This window comes from Mauremys mutica, chromosome 11, assembly GCF_020497125.1.
Source record: "Mauremys mutica isolate MM-2020 ecotype Southern chromosome 11, ASM2049712v1, whole genome shotgun sequence".
In the NCBI taxonomy this organism is placed as follows: domain Eukaryota; kingdom Metazoa; phylum Chordata; order Testudines; family Geoemydidae; genus Mauremys; species Mauremys mutica.
The window spans coordinates 41,077,170-41,101,920 of NC_059082.1; the positions used below are offsets into that span (position 1 = coordinate 41,077,170).

The 24,751-nt window shown below is 44.2% G+C and overlaps 1 protein-coding gene across 3 annotated transcripts in view; it reads left to right on the forward strand.

The window, feature by feature from the left end:
- The window catches only part of CSNK1G1 (casein kinase 1 gamma 1), a 287,722-nt gene that overhangs the window by 146,022 nt on the left and 116,949 nt on the right, over window positions 1-24,751 (forward strand). For all 3 annotated transcript variants that reach the window (XM_044979672.1, XM_044979674.1, XM_044979675.1), the window contains exon 4: window positions 15,361-15,430. In XM_044979672.1, the coding sequence (XP_044835607.1) occupies window positions 15,361-15,430 (70 nt within the window). The remainder of the gene's footprint in view (window positions 1-15,360; window positions 15,431-24,751) is intronic.

Sequence of the window (24,751 nt, forward strand, 5' to 3'; positions counted from 1 at the left end):
ACATACAATATGATGGGGGATAATTTAGCTACCATGAGTCAGGAAAATGATCTTGGAGTCATCGTGGATAGTTCTCTGAAGATGTCCACGCAGTGTGCAGAGGTGGTCAAAAAAGCAAACAATGTTAGGAATCATTAAAAAGGGGATAGAGAATAAGACTGAGAATATAGTATTGCCCTTATATAAATCCATGGTACGCCCACATCTCGAATACTGTGTACAGATGTGGTCTCCTCACCTCAAAAAAGATATTCTAGCACTAGAAAAGATTCAGAAAAGGGCAACTAAAATGATTAGGGGTTTGGAGAGGGTCCCATACGAGGAAAGATTAAAGAGGCTAGGACTCTTCAGCTTGGAAAAGAAAAGACTAAGGGGGGATATGATAGAGGTATATAAAATCATGAGTGATGTTGAGAAAGTGGATAAGGAAAAGTTATTTACTTATTCCCATAATACAAGAACTAGGGGTCACCAAATGAAATTAATAGGCAGCAGGTTTAAAACAAATAAAAGGAAGTTCTTCTTCACGCAGCGCACAGTCAACTTGTGGAATTCCTTACCTGAGGAGGTTGTGAAGGCTAGGACTATAACAATGTTTAAAAGGGAACTGGATAAATTCATAGTGGCTAAGTCCATAAATGGCTATTAGCCAGGATGGGTAAGAATGGTGTCCCTGGCCTCTGTTCGTCAGAGGATGGAGATGGATGGCAGGAGAGAGATCACTTGATCATTGCCTGTTAGGTTCACTCTCTCTGGAGCACCTGGCATTGGCCACTGTCGGTAGACAGATACTGGGCTAGATGGACCTTTGGTCTGACCCGGTACGGCCATTCTTAAGTTCTTATGTAATTATGTTTGTGTCCATTATTTCATTTCCCTGGCGAGATTGCAAGCCTGTTGTGGCAGGTACTGTGCCTTCCTTTGTACTGCACTTAGCACATTGAGCACTGCCAGAAACACATAATCAACCAGCCATTTTTCTGATTCCATAAAAACCCAAGTTGTATACCCTGAAAATACAAAGGACAACCAAAAAGTCCTCATTCCCCAAAGCAAATTATTTAAAAAAAAAAGTAATTTCTATTTTTAATAACCTATTTAAGAAAACACATTTAAACTATTCTAATTCTTTAGTTCTCTGTCTTTATAGTTGATTCCTAAACAACGTCTGAATAAGCCAGAGTTCTTCTTCGAGTGCTTGCTCATATCGATTCCAATTAGGTGTGCGTGCGCCGCGTGCATGTTCGTCAGAAGATTTTTACCCTAGCAACACTCGGTGGGTCGGCTGGGCGCCCCCTGGAGTGGCGCCACTATGGCGCTGGATATATACCCCTGCCGACCCATCCGCCTCTCAGTTCCTTCTTACCGCCCGTGTCGGTCGTTGGAACAATGGAGCGTGGCTTAGCTGACCTCCACTTCCCTAGCTACTCGTAGTTCTCTCGTTATTCTTGTGTATATAGTTCTTATTTATATAGTTGTAGTTAACTTTATTCGTTGGCACTATAGTTAGTGTATATAGTTCACAGGGGTTCGGGGATTATCCCCTTCCCCGCACCCGGTGCCGGGGCCTATGCCCGGTTCACCGAGTTTCAAAGCTCGGCCTGCCACAAGCCGATGCCGACAAGAGATCCCCACGACTCCTGTCTTAAGTGCCTTGGGGAATCTCACCTAACAGATAAGTGCCGCATTTGTAAGGCCTTTAAGCCGAGAACAAAAGGGAGAGCGGGACTTTCGTCTCAAGCAGCTCCTGAGAGAGGCAGCTCTTACTCCTTCGCCTTCGGCACCGAGCGCTGGTCAGTCTTCAAGAAGCACTCCTTTGGCACCGGATCCCCGGTACTGCCAAGGCCTCTCGGCACCGGCCGTCGCCGGCACCGACATCCGCTTGGCACCGATCCCTCTCCCCGAGTGTGAAGAGGCACAAGACTCCTGCTGCGTCAGAGCCACCTGCTCCGCAGCCCGAGCGCTATACTAAGTCGGACCGCCCGGCACCGGTACCTGCCGTGGCACCGATAATATCGGCACCGTCGATTCCGGCCACGCAAGAGCCGTCACGTCCGGTGCCCGAAAGCTCCCCGGTGCGAGCCGTGGTTGAGCTCACTATTCCCTCCACACCTGAGACATTTTCCACGGCGAGGGAGTTGATTGCAATGACAGCGCCTGCGCTGTCTCAACCCCCGGCACCGCCGGTGCGGGTTATATAGTCGATCGGCAAGCCTGCCTTGATCAGACCACCCTCCGTCGGCACCTCAGAGCGGCACCGTTCACGATCGCGGTACCGCAGATGTTCTCGGTCCTGTTGCCAATCCAGGTCCCGAAGCCGCTCGCAGTCCCGGCACCGTTCTCCACTTCGGTACCGGTCGTACTCGCAGCACCGGTCAGCGTCCCGTTCGCTGGCCCGATACACTTGGCACCGATTCAGCTCCAGGCACCGGGACTCCCGTAGCCACTCTCGACATCGAACCTCGAGATCTCGGTCGACCTCCCGGCACCGCTCCGGTGGCAGGTCCCGTTCTCGCTCCCGCCCGGTACCGGTCCCTGGTGCCGCATCGAGCGACGTCAGCTAGAGAGGGTGACTCTACCAAGGGCTTTTCAGCTCCTCCATGGCCATCCACACATGCATCAGTGTTGTCCCGCGTAGACACTTCATATGCACAGTACTGTGTTTCGGATGTGCCCACCAGAGTCTTCCAGGAGCCCTATCAGTGGTCATTCTGGACACCTTGGGTGTACCACCAGGCCAAAGGCGTACCTGTGATACCATCTCGCTCTGTTCCGTCAGACCACTGGGTGCCACAGGCGACAGTTAGCACCGGAACAGGAGGTCGTCCAGGAGCACGAGCCCACACAGGACCCGCTTGTCCCCGACCTTTCTTTTTCCTCCTCTCCAGATGAGGCGGTGGTGGGGACATCCCTCCTCGGGCCCTCCTCCAATCGACTTGAGGGCCCATCAGGACCTCCTAAGACGGGTGGCACTCAATATGAACCTCCAAGTGGAGGAAATCTCGGACATAGAGGATCCGGTCTTAGCCATTCTGTCGGCTGACGCCCCCACTAGAGTGGCCCTACCGTTCATTCGGACGATCCAGGCCAATGCGGATACCATCTGGCAGTCTCCAGCCACTATCCCGCCCAAGGGCAGGGGAGTCGAACGCAAGTACATCGTACCCTCCAGGGGGCATACATCCTCCCCCCTGCTCCCTTGTCGTCCAGTCTGTCAATAGACGGAACGCCATGGCCTGCTTGCCTCAGCCTCAGTTTCAGGCGATGGTAATAATTATACAAGGTCTACGGAACTTTCCGACAACTTCGGCTCGTACGTGCCTAGGTCTCCTGGGTCACATGGCTGCCTGCACGTTCGTAACCAAACACGCCAGGCTTCGCCTCCGTCCACTCCAATCGTGGCTCACCTCGCTGTACCACCCGGGCAGAGACAGCATAGACATGATTGTCTCGATCCCCCCAAGCATCCTAGGCTCCCTCGACTGGTGGTCAACGCCCTCCCTGGTGTGTGCAGGGATGCCGTTCCATCCACCTCACCCCTCGGTGTCCCTCACGACGGACGCCTCATCTCTCGGCTGGGGTGTCCTCCTTCATCAGTTTTGCACTCAGAGCCTTTGGTCACCTCAAGAGCTGCCTTGCACAGCAATGTCCGAGAGCTGAGAGCAGTCCGCCTTGCGTGCCAGGCGTTTCAGCAGCACCTACAAGGCCGTTGTGTCTCAGTGTTCACAGACAACACAGCGGCCATGTATTACATAAACAAGCAGAGAGGCGCACGATCCTCCCCTCTTTGCAGGAAGCTATCCAGCTCTCGGACTTCTGCATAGCCCAATCGATAGGCCTGGTAGCGTCCTTTCTCCCAGGGGTCCGGAACACTCTGGTGGATCGCCTCAGCAGATCCTTCTTGTCTCACGAGTGGTCGATTCATCCGGATGTTTTCCATTCCGTTTTCCGGAAGTTGGGCTTTCCCCGCATAGACCTCTCCGCTTCTCGCGAGAACAGGAAGTGCCAGACGTTCTGTTCAGTCCAAGGCCTCTCCCCGGGCTCGATCTTGGATGCTTTTCTGATACCGTGGACGAGCCATCTGCTGTATGCTTTTCAACCATTCCCGCTGGTTCACAGGGTCCTGCTAAAACTCCGCAAGGACAGAGTGCACCCGATCATGATCGCTCCAGCGTGGCCCAGGCAGCACTGGTACACCATGTTGCTAGACTTGTCGATAGCCAACCCAATTCCCCTGCCTCTTTGCCCAGACCTCATAACACAGGATCACGGTCGACTTCACCACCCAGACCTGCAATCCCTGCACCTCACAGCATGGCTGCTGCGTGGCTAAACCGATACGAGTTACGTTGCTCTGCCTCGGTTCAACAGGTTCTTCTGAGTGGTAGGAAACCTTCCACTCGGTTAACATATCTGGCCAAGTGGAAGCGTTTCTCCTGCTGGTGTGAAACGCACAATGTTACTCCCACCGAGGTCCCGATCCATTCCATCTTGGACTACCTCTGGTCTCTCAATCGGCAGGGCCTGGCGGTGTCATCATTGAGGCTACACTTGGCAGCCATCTCTACCTTCCACCCAGGGGAGAGTGGCCGCTCCATATTCTCACACCCTGTGGTTTCTAGGTTCCTCAAGGGCTTGGAGCGCTTATACCCCCAAGTTTGCCACCCCGCCCAAACCTGGGTCCTCAACCTGGTTCTAACCAGACTTATGACTGCCCCATTCGAACCACTGGCAACCTGCTCACTGCTATACCTGTCCTGGAAGACAGTTTTCCTTGTAGCCATTGCATCGGCCAGACGAGTCTCCGAGCTTCAGGCTCTCACGGTGGACCCACCGTATACGGTGTTTCACAAGGACAAGGTGCAGTTGTCACCGCATCCGGCCTTCCTCCCTAAGGTGGGTCGGCCTTTCATATCAACCAGGATATTTTCCTTCCGGTCTTCTTTCCGAAGCCACACTCATCGTGAAGGGAGCAACAATTGCACTCCCTACACGTCCGTAGGCCGCTCGCATTTTATATCGAGCGGACAAAGCCCTTTCGTAAAACGCCCCAACTCTTTGTCGTACTGGCAGACTGAATGAAGCGCCTACCTGTCTCCTCCCAGAGGATTTCATCTTGGGTGACGTCGTGCATCCACACCTGCTGTGACTTGGCCCATGTTCCATCGAGCCACCTCACTGCACGTTCCACCAGGGCCCGGGCTTCTTTTGTTGCCTTCCTGACTCACGTGCCCTTCCAGGAGATAGGTCGCGCAGCTACCTGGTCCTCGGTCCACACCTTTGCCTGGTCCAACTGTCCAGAGATGATGCAGCCTTTGGCTCAGCAGTTTTGCATTCTGCAACATCTCACTCCGACCCCACCGCCTACTTAAGGCTTGGGAATCACCTAATTGGAATCGATATGAGCAAGCACTCGAAGAAGAAAAGACGGTTACTCACCTTTGTAACTGTTGTTCTTCGAGATGTGTTGCTCATATCAATTCCAAACCCGCCCTCCTTCCCCACTGTCGGAGTAGCCGGCAAGAAGGAACTGAGGGGCGGATGGGTCGGCAGGGGTATATATCCGGCGCCATAGCAGTGCCACTCCAGGGGGCGCCCAGCCGACCCACCGAGTGTTGCTAGGGTAAAAATCTTCCAACGAACATGCACGCGACGCGCGCACACCTAATTGGAATGGATATGAGCATCACATCTCGAAGAACAACAGTTACAAAGGTGAGTAACCGTCTTTTTATCCATGGCCTGTAAGAAGCTTTCCATTTTGTGTGCAGAGCCCAAGTTACTGATAAGTTGTCAGGCTGCAGCAAAACAAGTTAAAAGGTAGAGACCAAGCTGTGCAGTGCTCCGTATTCTTTGTGAGGAGTGATGGAGGAAGCAGGGGAAAATCTCAGCTAAAAAGAGGTCTCTTTTGGGGATGGTGCAACTCCAAAACTATGGTGTCATACCTTAAACTCATCAAATGACAGTGACATGAGTTTGCTAGGGTAGAAATAGCCTTGTCTGCCACATCTTCCAAGAGCTCGGTTTCCTTCCAGCTTAATCTGAGGCGTACCCAAAATTGAGGACCACAGTGCTCCCTGAATTACTTATACATTCATCCAGACTACCTTATTTATGCATAATCAGGTGGGCAGCTATAGAGGATTTATTACAATGAAAAATATGAAAAATGGCTGGATTCTGTCCTTTTAGTGGCATGCAATTGATTTTTGGGAATCTGGGTAAAGAGTGCCTGAGTGTTTTCACATACCCAGTATTATGTGCCTCAGGGGAGATGGTGCTCAGTTCATGTACAATGCCTGTAATACAGAGCACGCATGATGTGGGTTCTTGCTTCTCTTCCTTCCCCCAACAGCTGCAGTGAATTGTGATTGCAAAGTTTGCTTAAAGAAGCATAGCTAATGGCTGGAATACAACTTTCCTTTTGATCAGTTGCCCCTCTGTAATACAAATAGACATATTGTGGTTAAAACATGGGAGTGGGAGTCAGAGAAATTGTCTAACTTGGTTAAGGTCTAGAAAGTCTGCCAGAGCCAAGTCACCTATCCTCTATGCGTTGTAAAATAAGAACACGTACTACACCAAACTGAGGTGTTTCACAACACTTAAACAGGAAAGAGGTGACAGAGACACTTAACTGGAACTCAACCATTTAGGACCTAATTCTGGTATTCTTTAACTTCAGAAATTTAAACAAAGCTTGAATATATAAATTTCAACTTCCATCTGTGTTACACTTAAAAAAACATAAACCTAATTCAGGTATTTAGAATTTTTAGTCTTGCATTTTATATCAGACAGTCCCTTCATGGGCTTTCCTACTACTGTGCAGCTGGTAGATATTGCCTACTTGTTAAATGTGGTCAGTGTGTCTGCCTCCTTAGGAAGCTCCAAACTGTTGCTTGGAGGAGATTGACCAACTACATGGTTCCAAACCCTCTGTTCTCAAGGCCAGGAAGAGAGAAGTAGAGAGATTTCACTCTCAATTCAGGTAACATCTAAAACTATCTCTTGATTCCTGAGAGGTCTTCAAGCTACTGAAGAAGCTTCAGAGGTGTATGCCCTTCTCCCTCAGGCAGCATCAAGCAATCTAGTTCAGACATTAGAACAAAGGGCAGAATATGAACTGCATGCCCAGCTTCTCTGAAGGAGAAATATGCTACTTCTGTGCGTAGGCAGCAGTTGAGAGGAATTCCACTGACAAGACAATCCTTCCTTTTTTATGGAGGGAAGAAAGGCAGTTCCTGCCCATGAGAACCTAGTGTTTGCAGGGCATGTTGGGTAGGCATACAGTGCATTTGCTTCTTGGGCTGCCCCATCTCTATTGTTGTAGTGTCTGGTGTTGAGAATATAGCCTGTGCCTCTAAATCTTGGACAAACTTGGGAATAAGTCGAAACTATCTGGTCTTTTTCTGAAGACCAGGTAAGCAGTAAAGAGAAATGTCCTTTTGCAGTACTTAGTTGACTGTCCATCGTAAGGGAGGCAAGGACACTACTTTCTTGTAGAGCTGTGTAAACCCTCACTGTTTCTACCTCCACTTGCATCTCTTATGATACTGACCTAGTTTGGAACCCATAGCTTCCTTTTATTTTTCATTTTGGAGTAAAAACATCAGCGGGACCATTTTGGAGGAATACTTCTAGTTGCTCCCAGCCAATATGTGGGCTCTCAACGTAGATGTGGTTGTCTTTGTACAGTAAGTTTTTTCACTGTTTTGCAAAAGACTTCTCGCAAGACTTCTCCTGTAGTGGATGTTTCTCCTTTTATGCTGTGCAGTTGAAGGTATGGCATTCTACCCTATACCAAGGAAGTGTGTATATACTGAGAATTGGGAGTAGATTCTTTAGTCAGATTAATCGTGGCATCCAAATACCGAGCAGAAAATTACTCAGAACCTTTTGACAAAACCATGGCAAAGCTTCTGAAGGAAAAAATGCTTCTCGCAAGCAGCCAAAGAATTTCAGTTCTTCCGATGATTGAAGTGACCCTTCTGTGGCTTTAATGCCTTATGTTATTGGAGAGACCAGTTACAACTCACAAAACTGATGGATTTGAGAACCTGAAATACATCTAATTTGAATAGACAGTTATCAGGGAAAGAGGGAGGGAACTCAGAAATAAGGACCAGATTTCTTGTATTCGTGAAGTAGCTTTGAGTGCATAAATGTTTAGTCACTAACTTGTTCAGATAGTTGTACAATTGAAATATTGGCACAAAGGATACCTGCACGAAATAGGGAGAAATGGGGCCAAGAGTGGACAGTAATGCTTAGTGAAGACACGGTTAAGAGAATGCTTAAGGTGATGACTGGGGAGCTGATCTAGAGCTGAATGTCAAATTCATTAATTAGAGAGGAAGCAGGATGTCAAGAATCTTCAAAACACTTTACAAACATTAACATTTCTTTCCATTTTCACAGATATGGAATCAGACAAGTTCAGAGCCTACTTTCTGAAATTTTTGAAGTGTGCAAATGTGTATCTAACTTGCACATGCAGCTAACACACCTCCATTCACTGCACATAGAAATTAAGTGCACCTGAAGCTTTTAGAAAGCTGGTGTGGGTGGTGTGCCCAGTCTACTTAGGGAGTCTGTCAAAACCAGGATTAGGTCTTGTGGTCTCCTCAGATCATACTGTACAATAAAGATCCAATTTGTAAACTCATTCAGTTGAAGAGTGTACATGAAATAAGCTCCTGCAGCTTTAGCAAAAACAGAAATCCAGCTGTTCTCTGCTTTGTTTTCTATACTAAGCAGGTTTTATGAAGATTGTTTAGCAATAGTATAAATGATCCCCTTCATGGAAAGAAGCCAGTAATATGCAAAGGACTCTTAGACTAATAATTATTACAAGTAGTTCTGTCTTACTCACTAGCAGAGGCTTCTACAAGCTTTCTTTTTAAAATTTTCTTTGGCAATGATTCAGCTGAGCTAAAGTCCTAAGAGACCTTTCTGTCCTTGAAAATAACTTGAAGATTGACAGGGAAATGAAATAGCTGTGTGATCAGCATATTCTTCTGAAGAAGTTTGCCTTAGGGGAACAGTCTTTTCTTTTTGCCTGCATCATTGGGATCAAGTCAAAGGAGAGAATTCTGTGCAAAATTCTCCTACTGCTCTGACTGTTCTTAGGATCCTCTCTAGAATCCGAGAGTCAGTGCTGCAGTTCTGCCTGTATTTTTTATCCCTCCAAAGCCCCCTGTAAGGGAATCTTAGAATTCCTCTTAAATCTAAGTGGGAAGCAAATTTAGGAATCATGGTATTATCTCTGATATATTAAAACCAGCATTCCCTGATCTGATTTGTAGAGAGTTACCTTTGTGGGTGTTGGATTGACAAAACTAAGCATCTCTGTAGATATTGTCATGCATCTTCTGATTTTTTTTCTTCTTGCATCTTTCTCTACCAGTTGAAACCATCTTGCCCCATTCCTCTCTGCATAAACACTTTGTTACAAAATTTACTTCCATCACTTTTATAGGAGGTAGTCTGGTTAGTGGGTCTACTGGATGGGTAGTTTTCTCCTCCAGTTCTGTCACACAACTGGATTCCAACTTGAAAATGAGGGGCTTATGTAGCAAAGTAGTAGCCTATTTCTGTTCCATGCATGGGCTGAATAGCCTTGATAATGGTATTCCAGCTGTCTCTTTCTAGACATTTAATCATGGTTTAATCTCTGGATATTTGAGCAATAGAGATTTCAGCCCAAGGCAGGTCTTTTCTGCTAGGGAACAAAGAGGCTTGATTGGGTTTTGAACAGCTTGTAGGCAGTTCAAATTCCAATCAAGGTCTTTCTACTAATTGGAGGGGAGGCCTTAACCTGTAGTTCTTACTCAGTGGAAGTCTATGGACATTGGGGCCTAGTAAACTTGCAAGGCAGGACATGGTTTGAAAATGAGACTAGAGACTGAATTATTTGCTCAGGTCTGCCGTTCCAGTCAGAGCTCAGCATATTGCATCAGTGTGGGGGAAACTTGTACAACTATTGCCTGCACTCGGTACCTTCTGTGAATGCCTAGAAGTCTTAACTCACTGGGGCTGCAGTTTAGCATCTTTTAATCAACATTAAAGTCACTTATAGATAGCAACTGGTTTCTTTACAGGCAAACTTCAGGGGGAGGGATAGCTCAGTGGTTTGAACATTGGTCTGCTAAACCCAGGGTTGTGAGTTCAATCCTTGATCGGGCTACTTAGAGATCTGGAGCAAAATCAGTACTTGGTCCTGCTATTGAAGGCAGGGGGCTGAACTCAATGACCTGTCAAGGTCCCTTCCAGCTCTATGAGATAGGTATTAAAGTTCTGCTAAGGTCTAGGTTGATTTACCTTTCCCATACTTTTAAAACTGAATTTCAGAAGCAGACTAGGTAGATCTTTGTCGTATTGGATTCCTTGTCAAGTTATGAACCGGTTCAAAAAGTTGAGTGTAGGAAATGCTAGCTTTTTTTCCATTTGTAAGAAATATATGCCACCTCTTTCCATCTCCCCCATTCCTGCTGGGATTCTTTGTGTTCTGTATTAACCTTCTTTCTTGAAGGCCCTTGACCCATTAACAATCCTACCATGGCCATAGATCCCTCTCCACTTTCATTACTACTGCAGTGTCAACACTGGATATCAGCAATAGGTTAATGCACTAATAGCTGAACCGTATTCAGTCATTGGTTTTCAGATGCAGAGTGGATTTGATTTAAATTAATTTGATTTAAATCATGATTTAAATCACTAGTTAGGAAGACTCGATTTAATCATGGATTTCTACATAAAAGTGCATTCTTGTTGGTTGTTATAACCTTAATACATATTCTTCACAACTCAGAGAGAGATGTAGGTTTCATTTTTAGAAGGTACACACTATACATTTTTTAAAGAGATTTATTTTGAAAACTTTTCAGATTAGTTTTACAGCTATATCAGAAAATGAATGATTGGTTATTTCATTTACCAAAGATAATTGAAGCAGATATTTATGAAGTCATTGGGAGGTGAACTATCTCCAATTCAACAGGTTAATCATTAATATTTGGAGGATTTTCTTGCCATGCTGTATTAGCAGGAGAACATCATCAGACAGACATTTAAATTGTTTCATTTGACACAAAAAAAAGTGTTCTGGATTTTTTTTCTTCAACAGCAAACATATAATATTTTAACAAAACAAGCATATGAATTTTTGAATTTAGTTAAACATTCAAGTTTTTTAAAATAAAATTTTTGTCTTTGTTTAAATTGTTTAACTAAAATAGTTGATTTTTTTTAATATTTCATTTAGCTATGTCGACCCAGGTCAACATGAGAAACTTAAAATATTGGCTTCTGCAGCTAACTCAGTCGTTTTCACCTTCACTTTCCTGTTTGTTCATAATCTGGAAAAGAAAAACAAGCTTTCCTGCTTTTTCAGGTCCCAAACGATTTCTCAATTTGGAATGAATTAGTCCAAAAGAAGAAAATACTCTTTCTACACTGGCAGAAGCAGCTACTGCTGTTAAAAGTGAAATTATCACTTCAACAGTCTCTGAATCCAAGTGCTTAAGTGATTTCCACCAGTTCACTGGTGTGACTTTCTTTAAAACATCATCAGACATATATTTATTGAATGTTCACCCTTAGCTCTGAAGTTTATTGTAGTTGGTATTATGGAGGGATGATTGCTGGATCTCCATGTCCTAGCCAACCCCTCTTCTTCAGCAGTTAAAGTTTGACCCTGGTACTGAGTATTTAGAAGAAAATGAGTATTTGCAAGAAAATGAGCTGGAGATAGTGCTTCTCCTATGGTGTTTTTTTTTGTTTGTTTTTATGCTTGTAATTTAACTCTGTCATTGCATATTTCTCTGTTTAAGATCTCACTCAGTTCCTTCCAAATTTCAACAGCATCGGCAATAAAACAGCTATTTCCCTGCATTTTGTTCAAGAAATAGGCTTCAGGGTACTCAGCATGTGTTCAACATTTCTCTTAAGCCCAATGTTGAGAACTTTGGCTGTGACAGTTCCATCTATTTTTTCATGATTTTGTTCACAAACTATCATCATATTGGCCAGTTCTTGATATAGTGCTCAAAACAGTCCACTACTGAGTTCCATCGCACATCTTGTGGGAGAGTTAGCTTGGTTCCTGCCACTTTTTTCAGAGCAGCTGCTGCAAAGTGGTTGTTACAGAAGTATTTTGCAATTTCAACAGTATTAGCCTTTATTTCTGGAACACTGAAGTCTTTGGCTAGGAGGTGCATCAAATGAGCACTGCAAGCATATGTTGTTAGTTTGGGACTCTCTTCTAAATAATTTCTTATCTTTGGGTACGTCTGTACTAACTGCCAGATTGGCAGGTAGTGTTCGATGTATCGGGGATCGATTTAACATGTCTCATCTAGATGTGATAAATCGATCCCCACATCGACGCATGTACTCCACCTTGGCAGGAGAAGTAAGCAGAGTCAACGGGAGCCACAGTGGTCGACTCGCTGCCGTGAGGACGGCCAGGTAAGTCGAACTAAGATACTTTGATTTCAGCTACGCAAACCACGTAGCTGAAGTTGCATATCTTAGTTAGAACCCCCTCGCTTGTGTAGCCCAGGTCTTGGATACATTTGCAGCATTGTCTGTGACCAAGCTGTGTACTAGACATTTGAATTTTTTTCACAGTTTGTTATAGCTTTTCCTGCTACTTCTTGTAAGTATTCCGTTGTGTGTGCATTTCCTGGTGTATCAATTGTATCTGTAAGGAAGACATTCCCTTCTTCTGTTGTCACAAAGTACATGCAAGAGGATCATTGTGGACATTGCTCCACCCATCAAGACTCAAGTTCACAATTTCCCCCCCTAGACTTTTTGCACACTGCTCAATTTCTCTTTGACACTTTATCCAGCAATTTGCCTGGGACATCTGCTCTGTTGGTTGGACTGTATCCTGCCTGGTCTTAATGACTGAACCATGTTAATGAAGTGTGGGTTCTCAATCATACGGAAAGGAGAGTTTGTTGCATAAACAAACAGGGCAATTTTTTTCATCAATGACCTCTTTTTGTAATCTGCTGATTGTTATCACAAACTTATCTATAGTTGTTCCTGGATGATGGAGATTTTTTTTTCTTTTTGGTACAGGTGATATATTGTGGTTATGTGACATACATGATGTGACTGAAACACTATCATTGGCAGATAACTCTGAAACTATAGAAAATGATGGTGATCTTGAAGATGGATAGTCTTCAGAATCCTTTATGTTGAGAATGGATTCTCCTAAACAAAATAAGTCAATGCAGTTATTTTATTATTATTACCATACTGCTCATTTAGTATTACTCATTGCATTCACTGACACTCAGTACTACTTTAAAGGTGAAATTGTAAAAGGGAGATCTGCCCATTTCAGCTATTTATTTATTATCACAACTGCATTTAAATGATAGTACCATAGAGTAACAACTATATTTTTTGCTCAAACATGAGAATTCAAGAATAGTTCAGAAGGAAGACAGGCAGTCCTTAAGAAAGAAGTATGAAATAATAAAGTTTACCAGCCTGAAGATCCTGCATGTTCAGGCATGTTCCTTTCATCATCTTCAATGCAGTTTCCTCCTGAGAAGGAACACTTTTCATTATGTGGTTTCATTCGGGCAACCAGGCCTTGCATTTCTTTGTTGCACTGTTTGCATTTTGCACGCATGCCTCTTACCCGCAGGTAGAGGAACTTCATTCAAATATTCCCAAACTGGGTCTCTTTTACGGCCTGCTGCCATAATAGGTTTTCCCTTCTAGTGAGAGAATGGTATGGTAGATCTCAAATCCTATGAAGGTGACACTCAGAGAGACCTCATGACTTCTGGAATATGCTGCTCAAACAGTTTCACTTTTGTTTCTACTGCCTGTCCCTCCCTTCTCACATTTATCTCCAGACTTCTTCTCCTTGTCCAGATCTATTCCTCCCCCAACAATCTTCTATTCATTGAACTCTTTGAAACTTTGCACTTCTAGAGAGAGGTAAGGGATTGACTCTGTCCCTCTGAAAATGTGTGTACAGTAGGGTTGAGGTCTGTTATTTCTCACCTCTCTATATTATTTATTTAAAAACATTGTTGCTGTTAACAAGCATGTTATCTCTGGAGATACAAATCCACTGTTTGAGAACTGCAAAACTAAGCATCTCTGATGGTATCTTCTAGACTGAGCACTGAGTCCCATTAGGTAGATAGAAAGATTAACCTAAATAATCTATACAGAAGCCCTTGGAACCCCATCAGATTGGGTCCGTAATCTATGAACTATTGGAACTCACTTACAAAACTTTGCTTATAGATATCTTTGAGCTATAATGTCTCTTAATTAAAACTATCTTTAGATAGGTTTTTTCTCAAAAATCATTTTATAAAAAAATCAGGTTTAAATAAAAAAAATCCTATTTTTTCTTAAATCATTGATTTTTATCCACCCTGTTCAGATGAGTGGTGACTAAGTCTCTCATGCCTCCTCACTTGACAAAATATATCTAGCTTGGTAGTTACATAGGTGTTAATCTTTCTTGGTGGTGGGTTTTTTATACTCTGCGAGTAAAGCTAGCTTTGTGTAACACACGGATGGGATAGCTGAGAAAACATTGGCTGTGAAGAAGTTGTTAATTTGAAGTACAGTTCATACTGGAAGCATATAGGATGCTTAATTTTATATTTTTGTAAACCAACAAGATAACTACATTTTAAATATCAAAGATGGTTGAATATTTTAATTTATTCACTTTGGGATATTTAAATGATTCAAAGTGGAAGGATTCAGTATGAGGCGTTTTTACGTGATACATGCAGCTTACTGTACTTGCTCAGGGCAAGGTAATAGGTTTATACAATTAAGGTACTAATTAAAAGAGCAAAATAAATGTGGTTTTGAACAAGCTTCAAAAACTTGTTAGTGATCACAAAAAAGGCCCTGTGGACTATCAGTGATCCACTGGTTGCGGCTGGTAAACCTCTCGTGTCATTTCTTCCAGAGAATATGTTACGGGGCCATGGTTGTTTTTTAATTAATTAAAGCTTTGTTGAGTGGTGCTTATTTAAAATTCCTGCTCACAGCCAGGAACATCTTTAAATAGGAAGTCCCCCTCCCACCTCGGCACTTTAGATATTTAAAAAAGCAAATTGTTTAAAATTAGAGAAGTTTTTCATAGTAAGTGATATAATGTTCTTATAGCAGCTTCTGGGTTTTTTTTGTCCATTCATTTAGATGACAACTACTAGTCGGTTCTTGTGTTGGACTATTTATTACATGCTGTTGTTTAACTGTCTGGGTGGCAATGGGTTGGCGTAAAATTTAAAAATTTCCATAGAACCGATTTTATTTAAATTTGACCGTTGTTTCCTCACTCTCTGGTTGCAGGAACCAATAAAATCCCGTGCCCCACAGCTTCATTTAGAGTACAGGTTTTATAAACAGCTCGGCAGTGCAGGTAAGTGAGTTTTTCCTCTCATCTCATACAGAATGCTTATGCCTGGTTTTAAAGCAAATGTTACTGTAATAATAAACTGATGTTTGTGGCACATAACTGTTATTTGAAAACTTTATATGGGGCAAATGAATCAGGCCTACCAATAGCAATCTTTTAGAAGAGATTTTACTGGAATAGTAATTTAACATGATAAATAAATCCCGTGACGTTAAAACCTTGTAACGTGACCCACACCCTCTTCTTGTGTAATCTGGGCTATCCAACCACTGATAATCTCTTTGCTTGGAGAATTTGATAACTGCAGATGAGGGTCATAAATACATAGGCAATGATTGTGTTCATAATACATGGGGACCTTCCCTAAGCTAAAAACAATCTAGAACCAATTTACTTTGTACATACATACGTACAAAGAACTGTAGTATGTCAAAGCACACTCCAGGACTTTCCGTGCTCTGTAACATTTCCCACATGGGATATTACTTCGTGGCAAGCTGATGTGCTGTAGGTTCACAGCCTGGTTTGTTATGCAGTAGCTTGCTGTGTAGGCAAGCCCTAACTTGAGGCCTCTATGCTGTGCTGAGAAATAGGGTAGGAAGACGCAATGTGTTCACAAGAATACACCACTTCTAAATAGATTCTGACGTACAAGAAATATTCAGGACTAATTTTGATGATAGTTCATTGACTTAGGGTTTTATATTAAATTTTAAACAGAATTAATCACTGCTTGGATTACTTCATTGATTGAAGTGGAAACTGCCTTTAGCTTCTAGCAAATGACTCATCTGACCTGTGGTGCCCCCTGTTGGACAAGTCTGGCTCTTCTGAGGCCTGCCTCAAATTTCCCTTTAACTCAGGCTTTCTTAAAAACTCCACAAAATACACACATTCAAAACATTTCCTCTTTTAGGGTCCAACTTATGAACTCCTGCACAAAGGCTTTCTAAAGAAAACTTTTTAAGTCTTCATCCCAGTTTCAGCTCCACCCAGCCCCTCTTCCCTTAAAGTCTTTCTCTAAGAGTTCATTTTTCACCCCAGTCACAATCTGGGCACAGCCCGTCCTTTTTAATGGTCCGTCTTCCCTTCAGAGTTTAAACACTCTTCTGTTCCAGTACAATCTGGGCATAGCCCTTTCTGCCTGAGGGTCTGTCTTCTGCCCTCCCAGCACCTGTTCCCTATTGGTCGGCCTTCTCTGCAGCCCTTCTGTGCTGGTAGCTTCTACCTGCTATCTTAGGGCCCTGCAGGAGCCGCCTTACTCCCTGAAGTGTTGGCAGACATCTGCCACCAATCCATCACTGGCTGTCTCCCCCGTATAAGGCTCATGTGCCTTCCCTTAAACCCAGCTGGGCAGCAGGTAATCAGACCCGATGCACTGCACCCTGCTCCCTTTCTTGCAAGGGCCAGTCACTCTGTGACATCTTTCAATAAGCAGGAGTGTTTGCTTTTGTAAGTTTAAAAAACCAGACTTCTAGATGGAAGGCTCACCAAGGTAAGTGACGTGTGTCCAAGAGGTGGGCGCACACTTCAGTCACAGGGCGTGTACAACAATAAATAAATCGGACATTTTCTGTGCTAAGGCTTGGTCTACACTTAAGTTTTGCTGGCGTAGCTATGCAGCTAGAAGGTGGGGAAAAAATGATATTCCAAACTGACTTAGCTATGCCAGCAAAAGCCCCTGTGCAGACAGTTATACCAGCAAAAAATTGCTTTTGCTGGTATAGTTTATCTAATTCATGGAACTGGTATTAGAACTCTGTTACAAGTGTAAGTTGTCTTCCCACTAAAAGGATTTGCTGCTATAGGTATAGCCTAGATAAGGCGTAAATTTGTTTTTCTTTTTTATATGTAGCATTTGTGGTTGAGGCCAGCTGTGGAATTGGAATTCAGGTGTATGTGTTAGGAACAGGGCAAATATTGAAGCTGCATGTCCAATCAGCTTTGTAATAAGCACGTCTAATATTTGAGAGCATCTAGAAGTTAAAAAGACCATTAAATAGGAAACAACACATTAAAAGGAGGACCAGCTTTTAAAAAATGAATTTCTCTGCTTCCGAATTACTGGAAATGTGGGCTGTTGTGAGAAATCCAGTAGAGAGGCAGGGTGAAGACTTTCTAGATCTTTGTTTTGTTGATAAACCAGTCTTATCACCTCAGCCCTATTACTGAGGAATTGTGAAAACACATGTATTTCCGTTGGGGATTCTCTATCCCTATTCCACAGAATTAAACTTCCAGCATACAAATCTGATGGCAAAGAATTACCTTTTTAGATTTTTTTTTTTTTATACAAGCGTATTCTGGAGTTTGTTGACAACATAAACTGGAAAGCACAGTATGCGTTAGTTTAAAATGTGCAGGCAAAGCAGCCACACTCTTAATTTCTTCCAGAAGACAAAAAGATTGTATTGCTGTATTCATTTTGGCCTGGTCTACACTACGAGTATACGTCGAATTTAGCAGCGTTAAATTGAATTAACTCTGCACCCGTCCACACAACGAAGCCATTTTTGTCTACATAAAGGGCTCTTAAAATCGATTTCTGTACTCCTCTCCGAGGGGAGTAGCGCTGAAATCGACATTGCCATTTCGAATTAGGGTTAGTGTGGCTGCAATTCGACGGTATTGGCCTTCGGGAGCTATCCCACAATGCACCATTGTGACCGCTCTCGACAGCAATCTGAACTCAGATGCACTGGCCAGGTAGACAGGAAAAGCCCCATGAACTTTTGAATTTTATTTCCTGTTTGCCCAGCATGGAGCACTGATCAGCACAGGTGACCAAGCAGTTCCAGAATCAAAAAAAGAGCTCCAGCATGGACCGTACGGGAGATACTGAATCTAATCTCTGTATGGGGAGATGAATCTACTCTATCAGAACTCCGTTCCAAAAGACGAAATGCCAAAAACATTTGAAAAAATCTCCAAGGCTGTGATGGACAGAGGCCACAGGGACTCAACACAGTGCTGCATAAAACTTAAGGAGCTGAGACAAGCGTACCAGAAAGCCAAAGAATCAAATGGACGCTCACGGAGGGAGGGGCAACTGACAACTGTAGCTATCTCCGAAAACCATTTGAATTCTGGGCTGAGCTCCCAATGCCTTAAGGGTCAAAAACATTGTCGCAGGTGGTTCAGGGTATATGTCGTCAGCGCCCCCCCCCCATGAAAGCAAAGGGGAAAAAATTGTTTCTCGCCTTTTTTTCAATGTCATCATATGTCTACTGGATGCTGCTGGCAGACGCGGTGCTGCAGCCCTACACAGCAGCATCCCCTTGTCTTGCCTTTGCGGACGGCAGACGGTACAGTATGACGTATCCGTCATCGTCGTCCCGTGGGTGCTCCTGGCTGGCCTTAGTGAGGTCGATCGGGGGCACCTGTGCAAAAATGGGAATGACTCCAGGTCATTCTCTTCTTTAAGTTTTGTGTAATGGAGATTCAGTCCTGCCTGGAATATCATGCCAGCTGGAGGCTTCTGCCTCAGACTGCTCTCCCAGTCAGCAGCACCACGCGGTCGTGCCTACCCCAGCCTACCCCTTGCTACCAGGGCTCATAATCAGATACTTAGACCTCTACACTTTGCTGCAAATAACAAAATTAAGCTGCCGTTTAGAACTGTCCCCCAACATACATATCCTGGGACATTTTGTATCTTACCAGTGTCAACCAAAGACCCACATACAAATGGAAATTCAGTCCTGCCTATGCTTCTATCCTAGTGCTTATCACAGATTCCCATTTTCAGCTATAGGCTGAGCAAGTGCAGAATGGTGGTTCACTCTGCTTCACTGTAAGCCAACCGCCCTTCCCTCCCCCCTTTGATCTCTGCTTGCAGAGGCAATAAAGTCAGTGTTGTTTCAAATTCATTCATTCTTTATTACTTCATGGGGGGATAACTGCCACGGTAGCCCAGGAGGGGTGGGGGAGGAGGGAAGCAACGGGTGAGGTTGTTGTAGGGGCACCCCCTAGAATGGCATGCAGCTCATCATTTCTGCGGGATGTCTGGGGCTCTGACCCAGAGCGGCCGTTTGCCTCTCTGATTCTTTAGTAGGCTTGCCCGATACTCGAGGCAGGACTGACCTTCCATTAGACAAAACTTAAAGAAGAGAATGACCTGGGGAGTCATTCCGATTTTTGTCCAGGCTCCCCTGACCGACCTCACCGAGGCCAGCCAGGAGCACCCATGACAGCAGCAGACGGTACAGTATGACTGGTAACCATCTTTGCTAACTTGCAAAGGCAAGGGGATGCTGCTGTGTAGCACTGTAGTACCGCGTCTGTCAGCAGCATCCAGTAGACATACGGTGACAGTGAAAGAAGGCTGAACGGGCACCATGGTTGCCATTCTATGGCATCTCCCTGGGCAATCCAGGGAAAAGGGCACGAAATGATTGTCTGCCGTTGCTTTCCCGGAGGGAGGATTGACTGATGACATTTACCTATAACCACCCATGACAAATTTTTGACCCCATCAGGCATTGTGATCTCAACCCAGAATTCCAATGGGCGGGGGAGACTGCGGAAACTATGGGATAGCTACCCATAGTGCAACGCTCCGGAAATCGACGCTAGCCTCGGTACATGGACGCACACCACCGAATTAATGTGCTTAGTGTGGCTGCGTGCACTCGACTTAATACAATCTGTTTCCAAAAATCGATTTCTGTAAAATCCGAATAATCCCATAGTGTAGACATACCCTTTGACTGAGGTTCACCAATCATATCAGACACTACTGAAAGCAGTAATGGGAGGTAGAAATTACTCTTCTCCTAGCAGTGTTGTAGTGCAAAAGAATGGCTATTTCAAAATTCCTACCTCATGCAGCTAAATATTAAAATAGTCAGGAAGGTCAGAGCACCAGCAGCTGGAAGAAGGTGTGCATGAAAGAATAGAGATGCTGTTGCTTCAAAGTGGCAGCTGTGTCAACTTTATTGCATCCCTTTTCATTCAGGGGATTGAGGCAGGGGTTATCCATTGTAACTTTTGGCTGCTGCTGCAGCCTCAAGGAAGAACTAATTTATGATGCAGCAGCAGACACAAACCAAAATTAAAGTTTTTATATACTTTTCCTGAAGAGGGCTTCAAAATACAGCTGTTTAAAATGACTGTTGTGGCTGGGTTGGTCTTTTTAATGTTTTTTTACTATTGCTGTGCATGAAGTAGTTTAAATTCCTATATACATAGAAATTAGAGGTAGAAGAGACCCATTAAAACATCTGGGCCGTCTTTCTGCTGATGCAGGTTTATTCTCTGTAGAAGATAATTTTGTCCAGTCTAGTTTTAAATGTCTCAAGTAATGAGGCTTCCAACTCTTCCTTTGGGATACTATTTCATAGTCCAATTTATCTGTCAGCACAAGTGCCAGCTTCCTCCTTGCTTCAGGGGTGCTCAACCTTAGCTCTGGCCCAGGCCCCGCCCCACCTCTTCCCGCCCAATTCCATCCTCCCCCCCCAGCACCTCCTGCATACCATGGAACAGCTGATCGTGGTGGCCGAGAGGCATTGGGAGGGAGGGGGAAGGAATTGATCAGCGGGTCTGCTGGCAGGTGGGAGGCGCTGGTGGGGGAGGGTAGGGAGTTGGCTGCCGGTGGGTACTAAGCACCCACAATTTTTTTTTTGTGGGTGTTCCATTTCAGTTAGGATTTAGGAAAAACTTTTTGATATTAGGAAAAACTTTTTCACTAGTAGGGTGGTGAAGAACTGGAATGGGTTACCTAGGGAGGTAGTGGAATCTCCTTCCTTAGAGGTTTTTAAGGTCAGGCTTGACAAAGCCCTGGCTGGGATGATTTAGTTGGGTTTGGTCCTGCTTTGAGCAGGGGGTTGGACTAGATGACCTCCTGAGGTCCCTTCCAACCCTGAGATTCTATGATTCTATGATTTCTTTCCCAGTATTCAGCCTAAATTTAATTGATTTCTTATAATCCACACCCCTGAGCAATGTAAGTTACATCGACTTAAGTACCCATGTGGACAATGCTATGTTGGGGAGAGAGCTTCTCCCACTGAAATAGATACCGCCTCTTGCGGAGATGGAGTTATTATGCTGATGGGAGAGCTCTGTCCCATTGGCATCTTCACCAGATTCGCTACAGCAGCTCCATCTCTGTAGCGCTTCTAGTGTAGACTAGTATTTAGATGACTCCACATTTGGATCACGTCCCTACCCTGTACTCCCATGAGGCATAGAACATTTCAAAACAATTGGTATAAATCTACAGATTTTAGGGCACTTAGCAGAGTTGTCTTTTGAACAAGAGGGGCTTCCCCTCCTCAGCTAGAGCAGAGCTGGTATTTCAGTGTATTATACCGAATACCCCTAAGTGATATTGCTTTCCAAGAGAGTTCTGCAGCTCAGCACTAGAGGCATTGGCGCAAGTGTGAGTGCACAGAAACAATTCTTAAAAAACAGTTACCAGTAAGTAACTAGCCCTTTTCCTGGAGCACTTCCTTTGGTCACTGCTAGCTCTCTACTGTTTCCCCTGTCAGGGTCACCCTCTTACAGTAATATTTTCTCCAGCATGCCTTTCTGGGACTGCCCCTTTAAATTTGCCAAACAGGTGCGGCCCAAGTGGCCATTGTGCAGTTGGCTTCTGCTTGCCGCAGCTATCTGCTTGCAAGCTGGTAAGTATCTTTCTTTCGTCAGCTTTTTTCTCTGTGTTGAGTGAAACCTCTAGTGGCCTACAACCTTTTTGTTTTTCTTTCTGACATTTTACCTCACCTGGTTAGTTCACATAGCCTCCTAGAAAAGGAGCTACTTTTCCTTCCCTTTATATAAAGGGCAGAGTGTGTGAGGTGTGGCTGCCAGAGGCAGTTGGACTAATTTGTATTTAATAACCTCTGTGCAAACTAACCATATTTACTTTTCCTTCAGCGTTGATCTTATAAGGAGTGGCCCATCAGAAAACTGCCTCAACATGACTATGTCTGAAAGAGGAAAAAAGCCTTTTAAATGGTCTCTCCTTGTAGCTCAGTAGTGTGAGCCCAAATGAACACTTGTGAGCATGTATCTTACCTAAGGGATGCTGAGGCTGTTCCCAGCCATGTACAGTATTGAGGTGAAACAATGTTACTTGCTGGAGGGTAGTCACCTGGGAGCTAGTGTTCAGTACTGCATCCATCCACACTCCTTTTGAAGGTGTTGGGAGCACTTGGATGCTTCCACCATGAACTTAGACCAGTTCCAGTCAGGCACAGGACCAAATGGTTAGTTTGAGGCTTCGTTCTATGCCCTGAGGGCTCCATTTAAGGTCATTGCATTCCATGAACCCCTCTTCTTAGAATGGCAGCTTCTCCACTCTACCAGCAATGGATTGGCCACTCCTGGCCCTTTCCCTGACCACTGGACTTCCTTCTTGCTGTGAGGCTTTGGTCACATAATTGGCTAGCCCTTCTGTTTCTGTACTGGCAGAGTAATTGTGACACTTCTCAGAGGCATCCAGGGTTGTGAAGTACCTTGCTACCACCCGCCATTAGCATGAGGAAGCCTAGTTTCTGCCTGTCTTGTCTCCCTAGGCAACACAAGCATTCTCCTCTAGGCCTTGCACACCCTGCTTTCTGTACAGGTTGGCAGTAGGTATACTCCAACATCTGAGTGTGTCCAGCCCCTCTTCTACTGGACACTCGCCGTTCCTAAATCACTGATGAGGGGTCTCCTTGATTTTGGGCTCTTGCTGATTCTTACATGTGCTACAAGCTCACAGGGACCATATCCGCAGGTTCATCCCTGGGCTTGTTCCCCAGCCCAGAGCTCAGACTCTCAACCTGGAGTATCCCTGCAGCAGCAGCCATTGCTACATGTGCTCTCCAACAGACCATGTGGTTCCTTCTCCAGTATATGAGAAGAGCAGGAAGTGAGGTGAGGCCCTGGATATCACCTGCTCTGTAGCTAAGGAGAGAGGCCAGCCTCTCTCCTGTTTTCTCATCTTCTCTCCCCTTCTCCCACCAACGAGTCAGGGCTCTCTGGGGAAAGGGACAGTTTTGAGAACACAGGTGCTGATCTGTGGACTGTGGGGCTCCGCACTAGGAACTGAATCATGCAGGGTTTCCCTCCCCACTCTCACAGGATAATTTCAATATCAGTTGCTACATAAACTATTGGAAAACAATGAAACAGAAAATACAGAGTCTGGTAGAAGTAAGGTAGATAGACTCTATGTACTAAATTAATTGCTGTGAGTAAGTTGTTTAGATCTAGGAGTTAATCACCTGGACAAATCACAAGACATCTCTGTAGTAAAGCAACTGCTATGGGCAGAATGCAGAACTGAGCACTAAGAGAGTATAGTCGAGAACATCATGAATATAAAGTAGGGCTGTCAGCGATTAAAAAAAGTAATCGCGATTTTAAAAATTACCATATATACTCATTCATATGCCGAATATTTTTGGTAAAAAAGTGATGCATCACAGAGCGGGGGTCGGCTTATAAACGGATCTACGCCAAAATTTGATGATTTTAAACTCAGGGATCGGCAACCTTTGGCATGCGACTTGCCAGGGTAATCACCCTGGCGGGCCGGCCAGTTTGTTTATGTATGCAGGTTCGGATGATCATGGTTCCCATCAGCCGCGGTTCGCCGCTCCAGGCCAATGGGGGCTGCAGGAAGCAGCGTGGGCCAAGGGATGTGCTGGTACAGTAATTGTGATTAATCATGCTATTAAACAATAATAGAATTTATTTAAAGATTTTTTGATGTTTTCTACGTTTTCAAATATATCGATTTCAGTTACAACCCAATACAAATTGTATGGTGCTCACTTTATATTATATTTGCACTGTAAAAATAAAAGAAATAGTATTTTTCAATTCACCTAATACAAGTACTGTAGTGCAATCTCTGTCATGAAAGTTGAACTTACAAATATAGAATTATGTACAAAAAAAAACTTCGCTCAAAAATAAAACTGTAAAACTTTAGCACTTACAAGTCCACTCAGTCCTACTTCTTGTTCAGCCAATCATTCAAACAAGTTTGTTTACATTTATGGGAGATAATGCTGCCCACTTCTTGTTTACTATGTCACCTGAAAGTAAGAACAGGCATTCACATGGCATTGTTGAAGCTGGTACTGCAAGATATTTACATGCGCTAAAGATTCATATCTTTATGATATGAAGACTGAGTGGACATGTAGGCTCTTAAGTTTTACATTGTTTTGGTTTTGAGTGCAGTTATGTAACAAAAAATCTACATTTGTAAGTTGTGCTTTCACAATAGAGATCGCACTACAGTACTGTATTTCAATTCACCTCATACTATTTATTTTGTTTATCACATTTACAGTGCAAATATTTGGAATAAAAAAGATATATAGTGTC